Raw genomic sequence first — 18,842 nt, 5'->3', positions numbered from 1 at the left:
TTCCATTTCCTAAGATGTATTTAGAGAAAATAGAAGTGCATTCTAGTTTTATATACTGTTTATTTGATTACAGGAAGGAATTAAAAGAAGGGGTTATCTTGCTGTTACGTTTTAACTGTTTGTACCAAGTCCAAAGCAGTTGTTGCAGCTTTCTTCTTCCTATTACTACATTCCTTCCAAAATGTCCTCTTCTCATTTCACTTTGGTGCTTACAGTTTAAGCCATCCTATTTCATTTAGATAAAATGTCATTTAAAAACATATTCACTCTAAAATTTTACATGATGTTGATAAATTACTCCATTTTCCAAAAAAACTTAACAATGTCACTAAATTATTGTTCTGTTCAATGTCTACATCAATATCTTCAATCACGCTGTAAAGACTTTTTTCCAGCAAATCAACAGTAGCCGTGCAATTTAATTATTCTTGTCATATAGTGTTTTCTTACTAAAATAATGAGAGTTAATGTCAACCAGCAATTAGTACTATTTTCCTTTGCCAGGTTGAGCATTCATCCTGTGCCAGATTCCATTGTGGTTTTTAAGAATTTTTTTTAAGAATCTGTTGTTGTTTTTGTTTTTTGTTTTCTTTTTTTACATTACTGGGCCAGATATTACTATCTCAGATATTGGGCATATTTTCTTTAGTTGTCTGGCTAAATGCAGTGAAGCAGGAAATACATTTCTATTATATTTCAAATAATAAAATATTTTAGATTAAAAGGGACCTCTGAAGGTTGTCTAGCTCAGTGCTCTGCTCCAAGGGACTTTTCCAGTCTACCCTCGTGGTAATAAATTAATAAATTAAATGAAAATCCAATTTCCCCAACTCCATCTTGTGTTTGGTGCCTCTTGTCCCTGTCCTTTGTCCCACTGTGGTGCACCTCCAAAAAGGGTCTGGCTCTGTCTTCCCTGTGTCCTCAATCAGGCGGTGGTAGACAGCAGTAAAGTCTCCCCATCCTCTTCTCTTCTCCAGGCTGAAAAAGGCCAGCTTTCTTGGCCTCTCTTGTTAAGCTGTGTGCTTCTTGGTATGTCTAGCTCCTTTACTAGCTTGGCGACTGTCTGCTAGACGTGCTTTTTAAGACATTTCTTAGAAATTAATGAAAGTAATTTTGTGAAGTTTTTTTTTCTTTTTTTTTTTCTTTTTTTTTTTTTTAGTTTGGGATATGTATATCCTTACAAGTTCTCTCGGAGAAACAAGATACTAAACACTAATCTTAAATACATTGAGATTATTTTATGCAACTCTTCAGATTATGACTGTTAATTTACATTCACTAGGTTTATTTCAAATCAGATCATGAAGTAATATTAGAAGCATTTTTTGTCTCTGCTACCCGTTAGTAATGCTGACACACATTTTTAGTGAAGAATAGTGGTGGGGTACTCTGACAGCAGCTTTAATGACTGTCAGTATAAAATGAAGAGTTTGCTCTTCTCTCTTTCTTAAAATCATTTACTATTGTTAAGATACAATACCTTTTTGTTAATAAAGCCTCCAAATATGTTGTGCCTGGGGTTTTTGTTTTGGTTTTGTATCAGATATGTTCTTACCTTGTAACTAATTCAGTCATCTGCTGTAATTAAAAGTTTACAAAAATATTACTTTAAGGCAAAGAGTAAGCATGAGAATTAAAACCTAATCGGGGGAAAAATCTCCACAGAAGTATTTTGTGTGATTTATCAAGAAATATCTTCTCAATCTGAACTGCAGTGTTCAGTACACAATTTTAAACCATATAGTAATAAAATTTGTTAAAAAGCAAAAATCACCCAGTAATTTATTCACATTGTGGCATACACTGAGGACTTACCTATGGAGAATTCCTAGGGAGAAGTCCTAACCTTACTGAAAAGAACCCAGCAGTATGACCATAGATAACTTTCAGTTTTATTTTTTTTTCCCCCAATTTTTAAAATGTAGTAATTTGTATCTTGAGTCATAAGCATAAATTTAATTGTATCAAAGTACATGCATATATTTTTCAGTTAGGTTATTTTACAAAAAGTATAGATGTACTACAGCACCAGGTGATAACTGATTGTCATAGACAACCGGACATCTGGTGTTAATGCCGTTGTCTCAGTTTATAAAATACTGATCAGTTATTTTACAGGTAAATGACATGAAAAAAAAAAGTGCAATCTTCATAAAAATATAAAGAAATACATACTATATTGTAATTTGCAGGGATTTATGTAACTTAAAGATAGTGAATGTAATAAGTACAAACTGAAAGAAATGGTGATTTTTGTACACTAAATGCAAAGTACTTAAATGCTATTTGTTCTCTGTTAAATAATGTACTACAGAATACTGGAAAAAAATCCCTGAATAAGTGTATGAAGTTGTTTAGAAGACTATGGGGGGGAAGAATGTACTCAACCTATAGTATTGAGCTAATTACAAGACAGTATTCTTTATGTACATAAAAGGCAAACATGACACAGAGAAAGAAATAGTTCTAGATCTAGTTAAGTGTTTTATATTAGAGTAATGTTTAAAGTTCAGTGATGAGGCAAAATGCCTATTTCTAAAACTATTTTAGGTATTTTTCACAGTTCCAGTTATTTACTAACACATACATAACATAAATGATCAGTAAAACAGAGTCTTTAAGTTGTCTGACAGTTTCTTGGATGTTCTTTTATTCAGTTGTTTGGCCGAATCACTGTTACATCACGTTGATGCTTTAGACTGTGCATGGTTGAATGATATGAGCTTTAGCTGATCAAGGCTATTGCAATTCAGGAATTGTACTGAATTGATCCCTTTAGAACACTAGCGCATATTTTCTGGGCTTGAAAATGACACAAGTTGCAGATGTGTGTTTATATGCTTGGCAAATGAAGTCTTTGAAGACTATACAATAAGTAATTCACATAATGCAAAATCACTTAGAAATCTGCTGGTCGAATCATCATAGTTGTGGCTTTGAGAGAGTATCCCGAGCCTTTCCAGTAGTACCACTTGATACCATTGAACTTGTTGTTGTTCTGCCGTAATGGGTAATACATTCCATTGAGGTTAGAAGGACCACATGCATCAAACCACCATCCTGCAAGACAGAAAACAGACATTAGCGGAGGTAATTTTCAAAATAGTATGTAAGAACATTTTCTTGTCCTGACACGAGAAAGAATCTAAACCCAGTTTTTCATTCTTACAATTTGGAACTGTCAGTATAAAATACTGGCCTCCAACTCAGAAAAGAAATGTATTTGTGTATTAACTACATGTTCTTGAAGCTTGTGTAATACACTGTAGTTTAAAATTGAGAAGGGAAGGTATTCAAACAAGCTTAATTTATTATCAATATCAAACATTATTGCTGACAGTCTGAGGGCAGAACTTAATGTGAACTGCAATGATACTTGAGTCGCCTTTGGTTTTTATCTGCTCTTTGGTAAATTCCTGTTCTTCACAGATTTGAACTTCTTTTTTAATTCTCTTTAGAGAATTAATTCAGTTATCTGTTTCAGTTCTCCATGCAGATCAGTTCAAAATCTCTGTGCTGAAACTTGGTAAGAAGGAAAAGGAGACAGCAACCCAAACTTATTTTGTATCCTTATGGTCCTGACCTGTTGGTGGGTCAAAAGGAAAATTTATTTTTATTAATAAGATAATATTTTTATACTTCTGTTATGATGGCGATAACGTGTGTGTTCTGTTTTGCAGGGCAGTAGTCCAATTATCCTTTTGGATAAACTGAAGCTGTCTTTTGTCTTGCAACTTGTGCTATAGGGAAATGAACCATTGCTTAAGAGATAAGAGAAGTCAAATTTACAAAGCAGTTGTTTACATTTCAGAATGGGGAATTCTAGATTGACAAATGATAGAACGGCTTGTGTGGTTCAAGGTAAAAATACCACCTAAAAGTCCAATAACTAGTGAATAATTGTTAGAAAAATGTAGATATCTCATGTATGTGGTATATCTTTGCCAATTCATAATTATATTGAAAAATTAAATACTTGCACCCTTCTGTGGCATGTACAGTATACAGCAGCTTTTGGGGGTTTTCTTCTCCTCTGGATAGTTGGGGAAAGGGTTTGCACCTAAAGAATCAGGAGCCATTTCACTAACTGAATCTCTGAAGCAGTTTTTTTGGGGGGAGTTAAGTGTTTTGATCTCTGAATGTTATCTCATTCCTTGAAAGAACAATCTGCTGTCTCCCTGATTAGTTCCACAATTACAGACTTCCTTGTACCCCAAGTTTAGAGACCTTTTTCCCTCCAGGTTTAACTTCTCTTGTTTTACTTTACCTGACCTCTGTCAAATGATAGAATATTTCATTTGAAATTACTGTACTAGTGCTTCTATCTGGGTTTTGGGCTTCAATAGTCAAAATTTACTAAGTCAAAATTATCACTATTTATCTCGTAGACAATTTCAGTGCCAATAAAAATAGGAAGACTGAGAAACAAAAAAACATTCCTACCTCCTGTTAGCATTTGTGAACATTTGCAAATACATTTGTCATTGTCTGCATCCTTTGTGCTAAAATCATTTCCTGGTTGGCTTATACTACTTATTTTGCCTGCTGTCCCAGTAAGTCCTTTAAGGTAGATCCTGTAGAAGTGAGGAATGGAAAAACAATTATTATGTGGAAGTTAATGGTAGTTGATCAGCAAAATAACGATGGAATAGATTGCAATTAATATCCTGTTCAAATTGTTGAGTTCTTTTCTGGCCAGTGTACTGTAAGCTGTTTTCCAGCATAATGTTTTCATATGAGCAGAAATGGTCAGCACAATGTTCTAATGAACAGCCTCCACATTTGTAGAGATGACTGTTTCGTTCATGTTATATTAGAAAACAAGAGCAGGTAGATAACAAGTCATATAGATCATGCATTTCTTAATAATGTAAATACATTGTGTGCAATTATTTTTTTAATCAAGTACAAAAGTTTAAACCAAAAGTTTTTGATTCCTATTTTGCTGTTAGCACAACATGGTAATGTAGCATTACAATTTTGCATGTATGAGAGATAATAGCATTACATGCACTACTAATTACCAACTAGTAGTTGATATTTTAGGAATTTCTCAAAATTTCCCTTTCCACTTTCCTAATTACTATTCCTTTTCACATCCTTCCTGGACTTATTAGTGTTAAATCATCACAGCTATTTAAGTTTGCTTCAATTCCCTGGCAAGGTAAGCTTTCGGTGAGGCTGCTACTGTTTGGATCTCCTTACACAGGTGCAGATGAAGTCTCAGTGGGGAGAGACACAGGGCACAGAACTGGGGAGATGATTACACAGCTATTACTGTGCTACCTTGAATTGGAAGGACTTGAACCCTCTGCTCCCACAGTATTTCTTTTGGTGATTGCATTTCTGTATAAAATAGCTCATCCTTCTCAAAGGTATTCTATCTGTTTAAGGAGAGCTGACTCTGTGAAGAGAATTAACTTGTCCCCAGATCAGCCTTCATCTGACGTAATTCTCTGCCTGTGACAGAAGTCGTCTTTGGTAGTTTTACAGATTATTCTAACCCATTTTCTATTCCTTATTTGAAAATATTAGGAATGAATGAATCTTTATTCATTTAAGTTTCAGAAGATCAGCTCATTACAGATTTTCTCAAAAATCTCTTTCAAAGTTAAATATTCTGTTTTTTAAGGTGAGTTCAAGATTCTGTAAGCCAGTTTCTAACATAAATGGTATTAAAGGTTCCAAGTATAATGTACGACCCTGGGTTTTATTTTCAAATATCATTTGAAGTCTAATGTAAGCAGAGTATTGTTTTATTACTATTTGATTTTTAAAAGTACAGCTTAGTATAACACAGAATGAGAGGCAGTGAATGTAAATTGAAATGAGAGGTTCTGACCTGGGTATCAGGAAAAAAATTTTCACCATGAGGACGGATAAGCAGAGGAACAGATTGTGCAGTCTCCACCTTTGGAGGTTATCAAGACCCAACTGGATAAAGCCCTGAAAAACTTGGTCTGACCTCACAGCTTTGAGATCAGTAAGTTTTGACTCAAACAAAGTCCATTCTGATCTTAATTTTTCTATGAATCTCTGAAATTTCAGTTTTACGGCCCAGTTCATAATCTTTCCAGCATTCAGAATCTATTAACATTTTTAATGTAATGGAAGATGCTCTTAATTGAACTTCCTTAGTTTTTTTCTTTTTCATGTTAAATATATTCTTTAAACCACTGCATTTTAAGATGCATTCCATGTTTAGTTGCATATTAAAATAAAGTATCTATTTACAGACAACCATCTTAGTTATCAGTCATTATTTTTTAATATTGTAAATGGACAAGGGTAATGACCCATTTTGCAAAGGTTGCCTTTGTAAGTATTTTAAAACATTACTTTAAAAAAATCTCTGCTGTAGGTTCTGACTGTTTCCAGATGAAAAAATATTTTCTTTGGAGTTGAGACAACTGTATACTACTAAGGCGTTAAGATCTAACATTTTGAGAGGGGAAAATGTTGATAGTTTTGGATTGCTTTGCATATAAGACTTGAGTTGAAATAACAGCATCAGTTTTTTCAGATATCAGATTGACTTTTTTACAACAGTTGCTAGAAATCTCGGAGAAATTAATCTCAATTTAGACAGTTTTTCTGTCCAGTCACCTAAAGCTCCATGAATCTGTAAGATTCTTATAAAGAAACATTTCATAGATCGTATAGTAGGAAAGCATCTGTTACACTGTAGAATCCCTAGTTTCTTCTATATCAATCTAACAATATCTACTGCATTTACAGAGAGCTTGGAAAATGAAGTATGAACTGCCCATATATTCCAGCTGTGGCTGATACTATTTCAAAATATATAATACTATGATACTATTTAGAATGTATAATATTGTGATAATATTTATTTATATATAAAGTATTTATTTTAAATGTATATTATTTCCTATTTTAACCAAATACATAACAAGAAATTGCGAAGCCTTACGATTTACAGAATGATGGGAGCATAAGTAATAGGTCCATTAAAATCTGGTGTTTAAATTGGCAAGTTTGTTGGTGGGTGAGACTGGACATCTGCTCTTAACTTCATTTTCACAGGTAGGAGAGTTATTCTTTGAGTATCCAAGCCAGTTGGTCACAGAAGGAGGAGGTAGCATTACCTCAGTGTACTCTTCATGACAACAGAACAGCTCCTATTAGCCACTGACTTAAGTGGAAAATCTCCTTACAGTATTATTCATCTTAGCCATCCACCTTCCAAAAGTGTATTTATTGTGTGGAATTGGGATTTGATAGCAACTGCAGACAGGTTCCTATTGCCCTGAAGACTGTGCACTGCCATCTGCTATACTAGCACAGGTATCCTGTCTAATACTATACAATCTCTTCATCTTTGTGCATCTTGTGTATTACACTCACCCAGTATGCACTAGTAAAATACACATTCTCTCCACTGGAAAAAAAATGATTGTTTTAGGCAATAAGTGAAAAATGGAACAGACATTATTTTCTGAGTGAACTGAAAAATTATCGTAATTTGTATGAAGTAAGGTCATGCATCTGCACAATCCAGAATTATTATTATCAAATCTTTTTTTATTCAGATCTGATTTTTCTGCTTACCTGTATTTTAGTTCTTCACTTGCTAGGGAGAAGTGGTCATACAATGAATATGCCTCATTTCCTTCCCAGTCTTTCAGGTGTATTTTAAGAACGTAACGCTTCTGATTAGTCAGTTGAGAAACAAACTCATTTCCCAGCCAGTACTCCCCAGCAGGCTCACCAAATCCCTGTAATTCAAGTTGTATATTTAAATAGTTTTGTTTTGTTTTTTCTTTGAGTTTGAAATCATCACTTTATCAGTTTTTAAGTTTAATAGTTGTCAGTCTATTGACTAAGAATTTTACTGTGTGAGGGTTATAAATCCATAAAAAAGATAATTTCAGCAAAGACAGACTTGGGTATATGAAAAAGTAAATCAATATTACTTAGTAGATTTGGAGCGGTTTCTACTGTTGCCACTAGAGACAGATATAAGTAACGTAAAAAATGTGGACATATCATGGAACAGTTGATTAAAGAAAAGTGAGGTTTCTCTTTAAAAACAGACATTATGCTTACAAGTCTGCTTAGGCAAACAATTTATACTACTATGACATTTTCTAAATGAACATCTAAGAACAAAGACAACTTTTAGAACCTGCTTACATTCTAAGTATGATATTAATGTAACATTATTATATTAGATTTCAGATAATGTCATAAAACATTGTTTACCATCTTGTACTCTTTCCATGTCCGGTGAAAGTCCACACTGCCATCTTCACGTCTCTGAATAACTGTCCAACCTCCTCCACCAGTTTCCATGTCACAGTAGGCCTACCAGAGTAAGCATGTAACAGTGTAAGTGCATGCAGTCATGGGAAAAAAACACAAAGTATGTATTTTGCATAATTCTATAGCATGGCAAATTTTAAAGTGTACAAATGCAAAATGTGTATTAAACTAAAAAATGTTGGTTTTCATAGCTTTCATACAAATCAGTTATGGTTGTCCACAAATAAATGTGATTCATCAGTATATATCACACATAACAGAATACAAATGATGTCTTAAAAATAGATGATAGCTGGTGCTAAAGGAATAAAGAGATTTATGTAGTTTCTGATTCTATACCTCCCTCTTGCACTGATATTTTTGAGAGTTTCCTGATTAAATATTTCTTCTAAAATATGTTTTCACTTCTCCATCTTTTTTGTGAGAGATCCATTCCCATGGCTTGTCAGAGTATACATACTGTTAAATTCAGTTAGTGAGCAAACTGAAATATGTTTTTATTTCCACCGTCATTGTTCAATGTCTTTGGAGATGGTCTGACCCCAAAGTTAAATCTAAGTGTAAAACAATTATTATCTTAAAGTTAAATTTTGAAGCCATGTTATTATGCAAACTGCAATTAATATTTTATATTCTAGAAAAAGTCCTAACTATAAGATGTTTCCACTTATTCATAAATCATTTTCAATTTTACCAAGTTATTGCTAACCATTTGAAAGGATTGACATGTAATAGGCTGTTCACTGAGCTCAGTTTTAGAATACCCAATAAATGCATCCCTGGTGCAGTAAAATTCAAGTTTATAGGTGACTTGTTCAGTCAATCTCCTTCTAGATTAAAATAGAAAGTAACTGAGTTAAATAGAATTCTGGTATATGTTCACTGCAATGTCAGAGATAAAAGGTATTACTGAAGGTGTCAATATACTGGGGACATGCTGATGAAAAAAAATCTTGAGGGAATTTTGGAGTGATGTTTGAGAGAAATAGGGAATAAATTAACAAGTCTTGTGAATATGTGAATATTTAGGACCATTTTTCTTGAGAAAGGATTTTTAAATTGTTGCATCGAATTCTGCTTTCCTAAAACTAGCAGAACTCAAAAGTAGATGTGTGAAATCAGTGGAGATAAGCTGGTGTAAAACAATATAGTGAACATCAAACTGAAATCAATATCTATTTAAATTGCACGTTAGTACTGATACTAGCTTTAAGAAAAATCATACATTTCTTGTACAAGTATTCCTGTTTGGAGAGCTCACAGTTAATGTTCTAGGCTCTCTCATGTGGAAGTTTGATTATTTTTTTTTTTTTTACCATTTTCTGCCAAGATACTGCAATTCTGAGTCCTCTTCAGAATTATTTCACATCTTTGAAAAGTTTTGAAATTACAGTTTGAGTATTAAACTACATTAATTTCTAATGTATATTCTACATCTTTCATCAATTAAGTGAAGTTGCATCTTCCCATTTACAGTAACAGAGCCAATATTTGACTTTGTACACTTTGATAGGATACTTCATCTGTACAGCTAAATTAAAAAAAAAAAAAAACAAACAAACAAAAAAAAAGCAAGCAAAAAACAAAACAAAACAAAAAAACACACACACACAAAAAAAAGAATAATAAAAATAAAAATAAATAAATAAAAAAACAAACAAACAAACAAACAAAACAAAACAAAAAAAAAAAAACACCTAGACCTAAGCATTTCATTCTGGATTTGAATGTTTCCTTCTTTGTTTAAATAATCTCTCAGTGGTCTTCCTTCTTACCTAACTTATTACTGCTGCTTGTCATAATATGCCTATAAACGCCCCAAATTCTAACCGAGTGACACTGAATCTGTATGGTTTTTTCATCCTCTTCTAGGGGAGACTGTCTTACCAGTGTTAGCAGTTAGCAGATTTAAGTTCTTTGAACTATTAGACATCCTGGAAATTCATTGAAAAAGTATGACTTCAAGTGTGCTCCTAAATAAGATTTCAATACAGTTGGCTCTTTTCGGGTATGCATGTATTTCTGTGTATGGGTATTGTATGTATGTTACACATACACACACATGTATTTATATAAATCAAACAGGGTATTTACAGTGCAAGCAGTGGCATATATACTTTTCAAAGGCATCAGACTTTTAAGGGAAAGCAAGCCCTTAGACCTTCAAATATTAAACATTTTTAATAGGCTGTAACACATTGGAAATCCAAAGCAGATACTATATTTTAAGGCTGTATCTAAACTCTTTGTTCAACATCACAGAATTAGGAGACATTCAACTGGAGATTTTTAGGGAATATAAAAGGAGTAAGGAGAAGAGTTGTTTTAGGGTTTACTTGTTAAAAGTATGTCATGTGAATGGAATTTAATTGAGATGATCAGTTTTAGAAAGCTAACTCATGAGACATGTAATGCATATGTGAAAATTAATTTCCACAGGATGCTATGAAGAAGTTTACTAGGGATGGGCTTAAGCAGATGCAGATACTTTCATTACGCATCACTACAAGTTAAAATGCTGATTTAACAGTGGTCAGGTATCACTGGCTGAACAGAAAGTTTTTGACTCTGAAGCTTCACCCCACTGAAAGGACAGAATAAGCAGCCAGACAGAACAGAACTGGTTCATGTTTCGCTGAAACACACAGTTTTTAACTGCTTACAGAGGCCAGATATTAATTTACACGGGCCACCAGTCTAGGCTGATACTGCTATTGTACATGTTAATTTTTGGTTTTGAATGTTATAGGCAATTTCTTTGATGCCTATCATCTAAATTTCAATTCAGCTGGAATTATTACTTTGAAAATATAAATGCCTTAAAATAGCACTTTATTTAGTTCTAATGAGATTAAAATATTCTCAAACAGCAAATGACTGTGAATGTGTTACATAAAATATTCCTATTACAGCCAGTATCCATTTTGTATGTGAGTGGTAAGACAACTAGCTTTTATAAACACTATGGACTCTTTGGGATAAATGCTGGGGTACTGCAAATTTGTTCCCAAAGGCAGAAGCAATTTACTAGGAACTGAAACATAATAAGAAATTGAAGAAGTCCATAAAAATCTAATGTAGATTTTTCTTACCAGTAATGATTTCATTAAGTTTAAGTAATTTTAGGAGTATGATTTTTCCACACCAAAAAATTTCACGTCAATCTAAAAGATGCCAATTTTATGGCCTTGGAAAGGGAAATCCTTTCCTTTCTTGGGTGGAAAGTGTGGCATGGGCAAAGCTAATGTACTGGTTACATAATCTTCTAGTGTCATAGTAACTTTTAACAGATGAGAAGATTATTGCTGTTTGAGATTTCAGTATACGGTTTCTAACTTCTGTATTTCATGGTTGCACACTTGCTCCCCTGAACTAGCTAAAAAGTGAAAATTATTTCTATCACCTATTAAGTAAGCATCATACAATGCAATGTTTTGATTTCAGGTTTGACTGGCAATCCAGAACCCTGTCTTTCAAGCCCTCACATATGCAGATTTGCTCATTAAATATTTCCTTTGCTTTCCAGATCATCTCCCTAGAAATCAATTCTCTGACTAAACAAGATGTAACCTGGTAACAAGATTACTTACTGTAAAACTAGGAACTTCAAATTTACATACAAACTTGATTTTTAATTTTGGAAAAAATAAAGCCAGTGAAGAAAAATGGCATTAAAGATTACAGAAACAAAAGTTACTAAAAATACTTATTTCATTAAAAGTAATAAAAATAGATCAACTTCAGTGAATTATGTATATTCATAAGTAATTTTAAGATTGGATATAGTCTATTCAGTACAATTAAGATTAAGAAAAGGACTTGCTTAGTTTAAACACAATAAATTGCAGTGTCAGTCTGCAAAGGGAACCATTTGTTCATGATGTATTTGAAAGATGAGGGGAGAGGAAGCATTTATTTGGACTATAATTTATTTAAAAAAAAAATAATCTTCATTCTCCAGTAAAATGATATGCATATGAGGCTTTCCCTAACACTTATTTCTAGAACAGAACTCTTGCAACCTTTCAGCTTAGCCTAGGTTTTATATTCAAAAGGAAGAAATGTAGCATTTTTTAAAACTAGTAAAAGTAGATACCAAGATTAGGCAGGCAGCAGGAGTCTTCAAACAGATGCCAAAAAGAATAAAGAGATTAGCCTCTCAAATTACAACAAATTGGCAGGGGGAATATTTGGTTTATCTTGTGAACTGCTTCAGTACTTACAGTTCTAGCAGCTGTAACACTGTGAGAGGTAAGGTCAGATGTTTATATTTTTCACCATTAGCTAAAGGTGGTGGTAAATAGCTCTTTTTCAAACTGGCAACCTGTCACAACTGCCCAAGGGATAAGTATTGGGCCCAATGCTGTATTCATAAGTGATCTGGCTGATGGGATCAAGTGCACCCTGATGAAGGTTGCTGATGATACCAAACTGAGTGGGGAAGTGGACACTTTGGTGGGGGGAGCCACCCTGCAGGAAGACCTGGATAGGTTGGAAGAGTGGGCTAACAAGAACCTTGGGAAGTTCAGCAAGGACAAATATAAGGCCTTGCACCTGGGAAATCATAATCCAGGAGTGCAGCACAGGCTGGGATCTACCCAGCTGGGGAGCAGCTCTGTGAAAACGGACCTGGGGGTCCTGGTGGACAACAAGCTCGGTATGAGAGAACAGTGAGCTGCAGCAGCAGAGAAAACCTACGGGATGCTGGGTGGCATCACCAGCAGAGATAAAGAAGTTATTGTCCCACTCTACTCAGCACTTGTCAGGCCACATCTGGAATTCTGTGTTCAGTTTTGGTCCCTGCTATACAAAAAAGATGTGGACACGCTGGAGAGGGTCCAGAGGAGGGCCGCAAAGATGATCAAGGGACTGGGAAGCCTGCCAGGTGAGGAAAGGCTGAGAGAATTGGGTTTGTTCTGCCTTGAGAGGAGAAGACTTAGGGGAGACTTTATCACAATTTTTCACTATTTAAAGGGTGGCTACAAAGAAGATGGAGACTTGCTTTTTACAAGGAGTCACATGGAAAAGATATGGGGTAATGGGTACAAGTTAATTCTGGGGACATTCCGATTGGACACAAGAGGAAAATTTTTCACAAGAACAATCAGCCACTGGAATAATCTCTCCAGGGAAGTGGTGGATTCCCCAGCTTTGGACATTTTTAAATTTCAGCTGGAGGGGGTGCTGGGCCATCTTGTCTAGACCATGCTTAGGCCAAGAACAGCTGGACCAAATAATCCTTGAGGTCCCTTCCAACCTCGTATTCTATAATTCCAAGGATTAGTGCTGTATTTTTGAAAATGCTGTAATGTATGTGTAACCACGAGTAGTCCCTTTTCCAAAGATGACAGGCACATAAACTGTAAACAGACAACTCAATGTCTTCACTGTCTTGGAAGTTGACTTTCAGAGCAAGTAATTTTTCTTCTTTCTTCTTGTACATTAGGATATTTGGGGTATGTATGTTTTCAGGCCTACTTTCTGAATGGTAAGGCTCTGGCTGAGTTATTAGGATGAAGACCCACTACAGTTTTTATATTAAAGCAGGTACAGTTGCCACATTTGTGCAGTGTCCTTTTGCATCACTTTTGGCTGTTTTCTGAACACTTTTGAATCACAGTTCTCAATGATTTTGTATTCTGCTATCTCTAGCTCCTACAGATGTGACTAGATAAGAATTGTGGTCTTAGTTTCCTTGTTCTGGAAAAAATAACTACATGCATGGTTTATAATATAATTTAACCTAATACCATTAAGCTACACATATGCTCTTTTTTTAATGCTTGGGGTTGGAAGCAATTTGTGTATGTGTATTTTAGATGTATGGTCCATGGCATAGGCTCCTTCTGAAATGACTTCGTAGTTGTCTGGATGATCACTTTTTAGGAAAGTTATGCAACACCATTTTGTTGGTAATATAAACTTGCCCAAATCACTTTTTGCAAGAGAGTTTTGGTTAAAAAGGCCATGAGTTGGAATGTGTGTCAGTTCTGGGATTAAAATTCAGTTCAACAAGGGTGGAAATGTGTAAGAGTTTAGCCACTGCTTCAGCCACTCTTTTAAGATTTGGGGTAATATGTTGGTAATAATTGTGGTAACAGTTGAACTAATATATTAGTGTCACCCAGACTCAACTATGCTGTCTGGTTAAGACCAGGAGGTTAATTGGTTCAGGTGACTGCTGTAAACATGAAGTTATTGACTTTTCATGGATTTCTCTCTTGCCATTTTTCCTTGTGTCAGCAGTCTTTTGCTGTTTTTCCTCAGTGTTTTTAAAAGGACTTAGCTTTTGTCCTGGTGCAGAACAGGAAAGCTTGAAAGCTTGAAAATATCAATGGAATGAAATAATTGTTTTCCTCTCAGCTCTCAAATGCAATTCTTTAGTTTTAGATTATGATGGGAGAAAAATTAGTAAAGTGGGATCAGTTACAGATTACACAGAAGTTGTTTATAAGCCTGTTGGGAGGTCAGAAGGTGTTATAAGAGGAAAAGACAAAAACATAAACAGCAGTGCAGCACTTTTGGCAAATAAAAAAGGTCATTCTGTTTCCTGGTCCGAGTGGCCATCCACATCATAAACAGTTGAAAATGGTGTAACGTGTTGATTATCCCTAAACCTTCACTTCCCTTGACAACTACTCTTATGCGTCTATATTTGTATAAAAAGCTGCATCAGATTAGAATTTTTTAGTCTCTTATTTTTCATGTCATACAGTAAGGAAAACCTTTGCTGTCTTTTTAAGTGTCTTTTCATTCTATCTGAAGTGGGAAGAATAGGATTACAATTCTTTATTATTATTGCTAGATTGATAACCAATTTAAATTATTACATTTTAACTACTTTTTTTAACCTAATCAATTGGCAAAAATGTGTATTTTTGTTAAGTGTTTTAAACCTCCATGTTCAAATGTAAAGCATTTAGTATTTTATATTGCAATTAAATTTGCAATTGTAGTTTTGTTTCAGGGATGGAGTATTTTGGTAAGTTTCAGTTTTGTAGACCTGTGTGTTACTCTGGCTTCTCAGATCATATAGACTGCCATAAACGTTTATGGCTTTGAAAATGCAGTGTAAAATTTTATGACAGAAGTTTTCATTCTGTAATATTGCATGCACTTTTAGAAAATATGCATGCTCTGTTTATTATATTTGATAGTAATATTAAAACCAAATGTAGAAGCTTGAGACAAGTAATATTAAGAGATTCAAGGAGTGTAACCCTTCCTGAGATGTCTAACAAAGACTGCTGCAATATATTACATTAGAGATGCAGTAGCTTGCATCTCCTTTGGCGCTTAAAATTGTGATTGTAGATACCTATGCTATTTAAATACCATTCTGTTTCATGTGCAATTAAACACTTTATTGCATCTTATGTAACTAATTTTCTTCTGAAACAGATGTATTGAATATAGACTAGACTACTCCAGAGGAAAACCAGCCGCTTTTTTTTGTTGTTTTTTTTTTCCCCCCAAGAGAAGCACACTGCAGGTTATCATCATTTCTCTACATGACATTTGAAAAAATTGCAGGCTTTATGTGTTGTATTTTATAGATCTTACCCAAACAAATTGCTTATTTCCTTTAACTGAGAACTTTGTAAGAGTAAGGATCAAGGGCAACATGATGTTCTGGCACTTCAAAGACTAGTCAGTGCTGAATTTGATTTCTAAACCTTTGCTATCCAAACTTGAGGAAAAAAAATGCTTTCTCTGTCAGAGTTTTACCAATTGCTTTTCCACATGTACCCTGATTGTTTTCTGCTTTTGTACATTTTCTGTTAGGTTTTTCTTCCCACGTATTTCTGATATAATAAAGTAGAGCCTGAGGAATTCCATAAAATACTTCCTTTTTCGTAAGGAAATATCTTCAATATGAAATTATAAACTAAAAACATTAAAAAATTATTTACTGTTTGTCAAAGAAATATATTAAGCTTTTTTTTATATATATATTCAAATGTCCCTTTGCCTCCTCAGCCTGCTGTGTCTGAAAAATTGGAAACGAATGTTCATCATTTGAGCCCCACTCAGAATGCTCACTGAAGTTTTTGGTTCTTCATCCTCACAATCCACCTGGGGCTTTTCTCCCTTTCAGATTTTATTGATTGCTTCAGCTGAATTATACTATCTGAAGCTTTATAATTTTATTTATTTCAGTAGATGGAACAAGCATCTCTGTCAGGCATTTAGTATTTCATCCACTGAGTGCCATTTTTAGGCACTCTTCTTAAGGTCTCTTCTATAGAGGTATGGTGTATTGCTTTTACTTAAATTGACATTGAAGTTCACTTAGGCTAAACACATAAGGGGAAAAAAATATCCACAGAGGAATTTAAACTGAGCTAGTGAAACCGCTGCAAACTCTCACCTTTTATTTAAATCAGAGCAGTATTTTCCAGGAAAGTCCTCTCTGTTACCCAGTGTCAGTTGTGCAGATCTAATTGTTACACCAATGTCCTTAAAACTCTGCATAACAAAGAACTGGAACCCATACAGGAGTCCAGTACTAGTAGATTGCTTACATCGATATGCATCCATGAGTATTCTTCCAATGATTTTACCTCGATTTTACCTCCTTTTGCCACCTGAAGGGACTTGGGCTTATGAAGGAACTGAGAATTCACAGGAGACAGGAGATTGCTCATCATGCAGAGCAATTGTGTTAGGGATTTTTATAAAGACATTACAGTATTATATTGCTTTACTTGCTTTAATTATGTGGAAACAAAGAATGAAACTCTGGCATGCTGAAGTGAACAACAGAATGCTCATTCATTTTAACTGAGCAAAGATTTCACCTAAAGGATTTTCTTCTTCCTATGACATACTCAGATCTGTAAGTGATGAAATGCTCAGAAAAAAAGTGATAATTCATAAACTTCACTATTAACTAGCCTTTAAAAATAGCATATTTACCAGATGAAATAACTTTTTAAAACACAGTATGCCTAGGTAGCACTTTAGCCATCCTACCTTCTTTTCTTGTACAGTGTTTGAAACTGTTAAAGTATAGATTCCACTTGTTGTCAGTCCAGATTTGAAAGCTTCAGCACAGTCTTTGAAGCTGATTTGCTCCTCTTTAGCTATGAAGTTGTTCTTAGCTGTTAAAAATACAATAGAAATTGAAAGCATTAAGAGGAGATAAATAAAAGTTACTAAGAAGCAACTAATGATGTAATGAGCTTAAAGCTTTGCAGTTCTGAAAAATATGCCTGGTCCTGAAATAAATGATTGATCAAGGTATTAATTATGTGTTTTGTTACTTTATATTATTTAGAGATATTTTTCTGGATATTTAGAGATGTGGTTGCTCGACAGGTTGAAAACTGTTAACGCTTTCTGTGTTGAATAAGAAAACACGATATAGCATCTCATTCAGTTGAACAGTTTCTGCTTCCATTCATTGCCTTTCCTGGACTCCTTCATGCATTATAACCTCTGCATGCATTAACTATTATTACAAAAATATGTAACTAGCAACTGATTATATTAATAATGACCTTTGGCCAGTACTCTAATATTGTGAAATCTAAAGTAAGATTTATGAAATCTTTTATAATACAGCTGACTGGAATAACTATTCTTACAAAGTTTTAGCTAGATTTTTTTGTCCCTGTGCTGAGCAGGAACAACTCTGTATGTACCAAGCTGAAGCTTGGTAGCTCAGATCAACCCACTAAGGAAACATCCCTTCTGGAATTCATTTGTGTAAAAAATACATTTTAATATGCCTAAGCCTTCTTATTTTACAGAACAATCTAAGGCTCATCTTTTTGTTCAGCTCTTTATTAACTATGGAGGTTGGAATTTCCTGGCATTTCGCCTGCTGACTGATATTTCATATTTGACCCTTTTGGGGTTGGTTCTGTGTATTTTCCCTTTTAATTTAATCTAACAAGCACAGCCAAACAGTACAAAGTTTTAGGTGCCATATAAATACATGCTTATATTACAGTTACTTATTATGTTCTTTTTAGCTCGCTTATTCATTACTTACCTGTTTACATGCTTTGCCTTAAATATAAAAATAACACATTCAGTGTTTTAATTGCTTTTCCACACTCTATTGTTTGTATACTGTCTTAGAAGCTTTCCCTGCTAATTTTGTCTTTTTGGCAGACATTCATTATTTTTTCCACTCTGGGTTTAACAGTGTTGTAGCCAACATGACTTTGACTTGTTTACTTATTTGTGCACTAGCATAGCAGATAACATCAGCAGGAACATGTACAGCCTTGGTTATGGTATTTAAGGGGATAGTGTAAATTAAGACAAAAAACTTAGGATTTACTTTGTTTAGAAAAAACCTACACCATAATATTACTTAGGACACTACTGAAAGCGAGGACTTCCAAACACACTTTTCCTTTTTTGTGATCCAACTTACTGTATTGTAGAATAGTCCCATCTAGACTGTCTTTTCAGTTGTAATGATAACTATTTTTAAATGTTTCTGCTATTTAATTTTAAATCCTTTTTTTAGAGGTTCTGTATGAGTGTGTATTTCCAGCCCTGAGAACTTTACAGGCAAACATGCCAGAATCTTTATTCTT

At 34.2% G+C, this 18,842-nt stretch overlaps 2 protein-coding genes across 6 annotated transcripts in view; one reads left to right on the top strand and one right to left on the bottom strand.

Moving 5' to 3' along the window:
* MCPH1 (microcephalin 1) overlaps positions 1–18,842 on the top strand; it is a 130,524-nt gene that overhangs the window by 49,437 nt on the left and 62,245 nt on the right. The window lies entirely within an intron of this gene.
* Positions 41–18,842, bottom strand: part of ANGPT2 (angiopoietin 2) — a 46,633-nt gene continuing 27,831 nt past the window's right edge. For both annotated transcript variants that reach the window (XM_009970838.3, XM_033009905.2), the window contains 5 exons: positions 17,263–17,390; positions 8,227–8,328; positions 7,573–7,739; positions 4,444–4,574; positions 41–3,060 (listed from right to left, as the gene is read on the bottom strand). In XM_009970838.3, the coding sequence (XP_009969140.2) occupies positions 2,900–3,060; positions 4,444–4,574; positions 7,573–7,739; positions 8,227–8,328; positions 17,263–17,390 (689 nt within the window). In that variant the 3' untranslated portion in view covers positions 41–2,899. The remainder of the gene's footprint in view (positions 3,061–4,443; positions 4,575–7,572; positions 7,740–8,226; positions 8,329–17,262; positions 17,391–18,842) is intronic.

Source organism: Tyto alba, unplaced genomic scaffold (genome assembly GCF_018691265.1).
Source record: "Tyto alba isolate M040663 unplaced genomic scaffold, T.alba_DEE_v4.0 Super-Scaffold_40, whole genome shotgun sequence".
NCBI lineage: Eukaryota > Metazoa > Chordata > Aves > Strigiformes > Tytonidae > Tyto > Tyto alba.
Note: the sequence above shows the minus strand (reverse complement) of the source record. Positions and strands in the feature narration are given on the sequence as shown.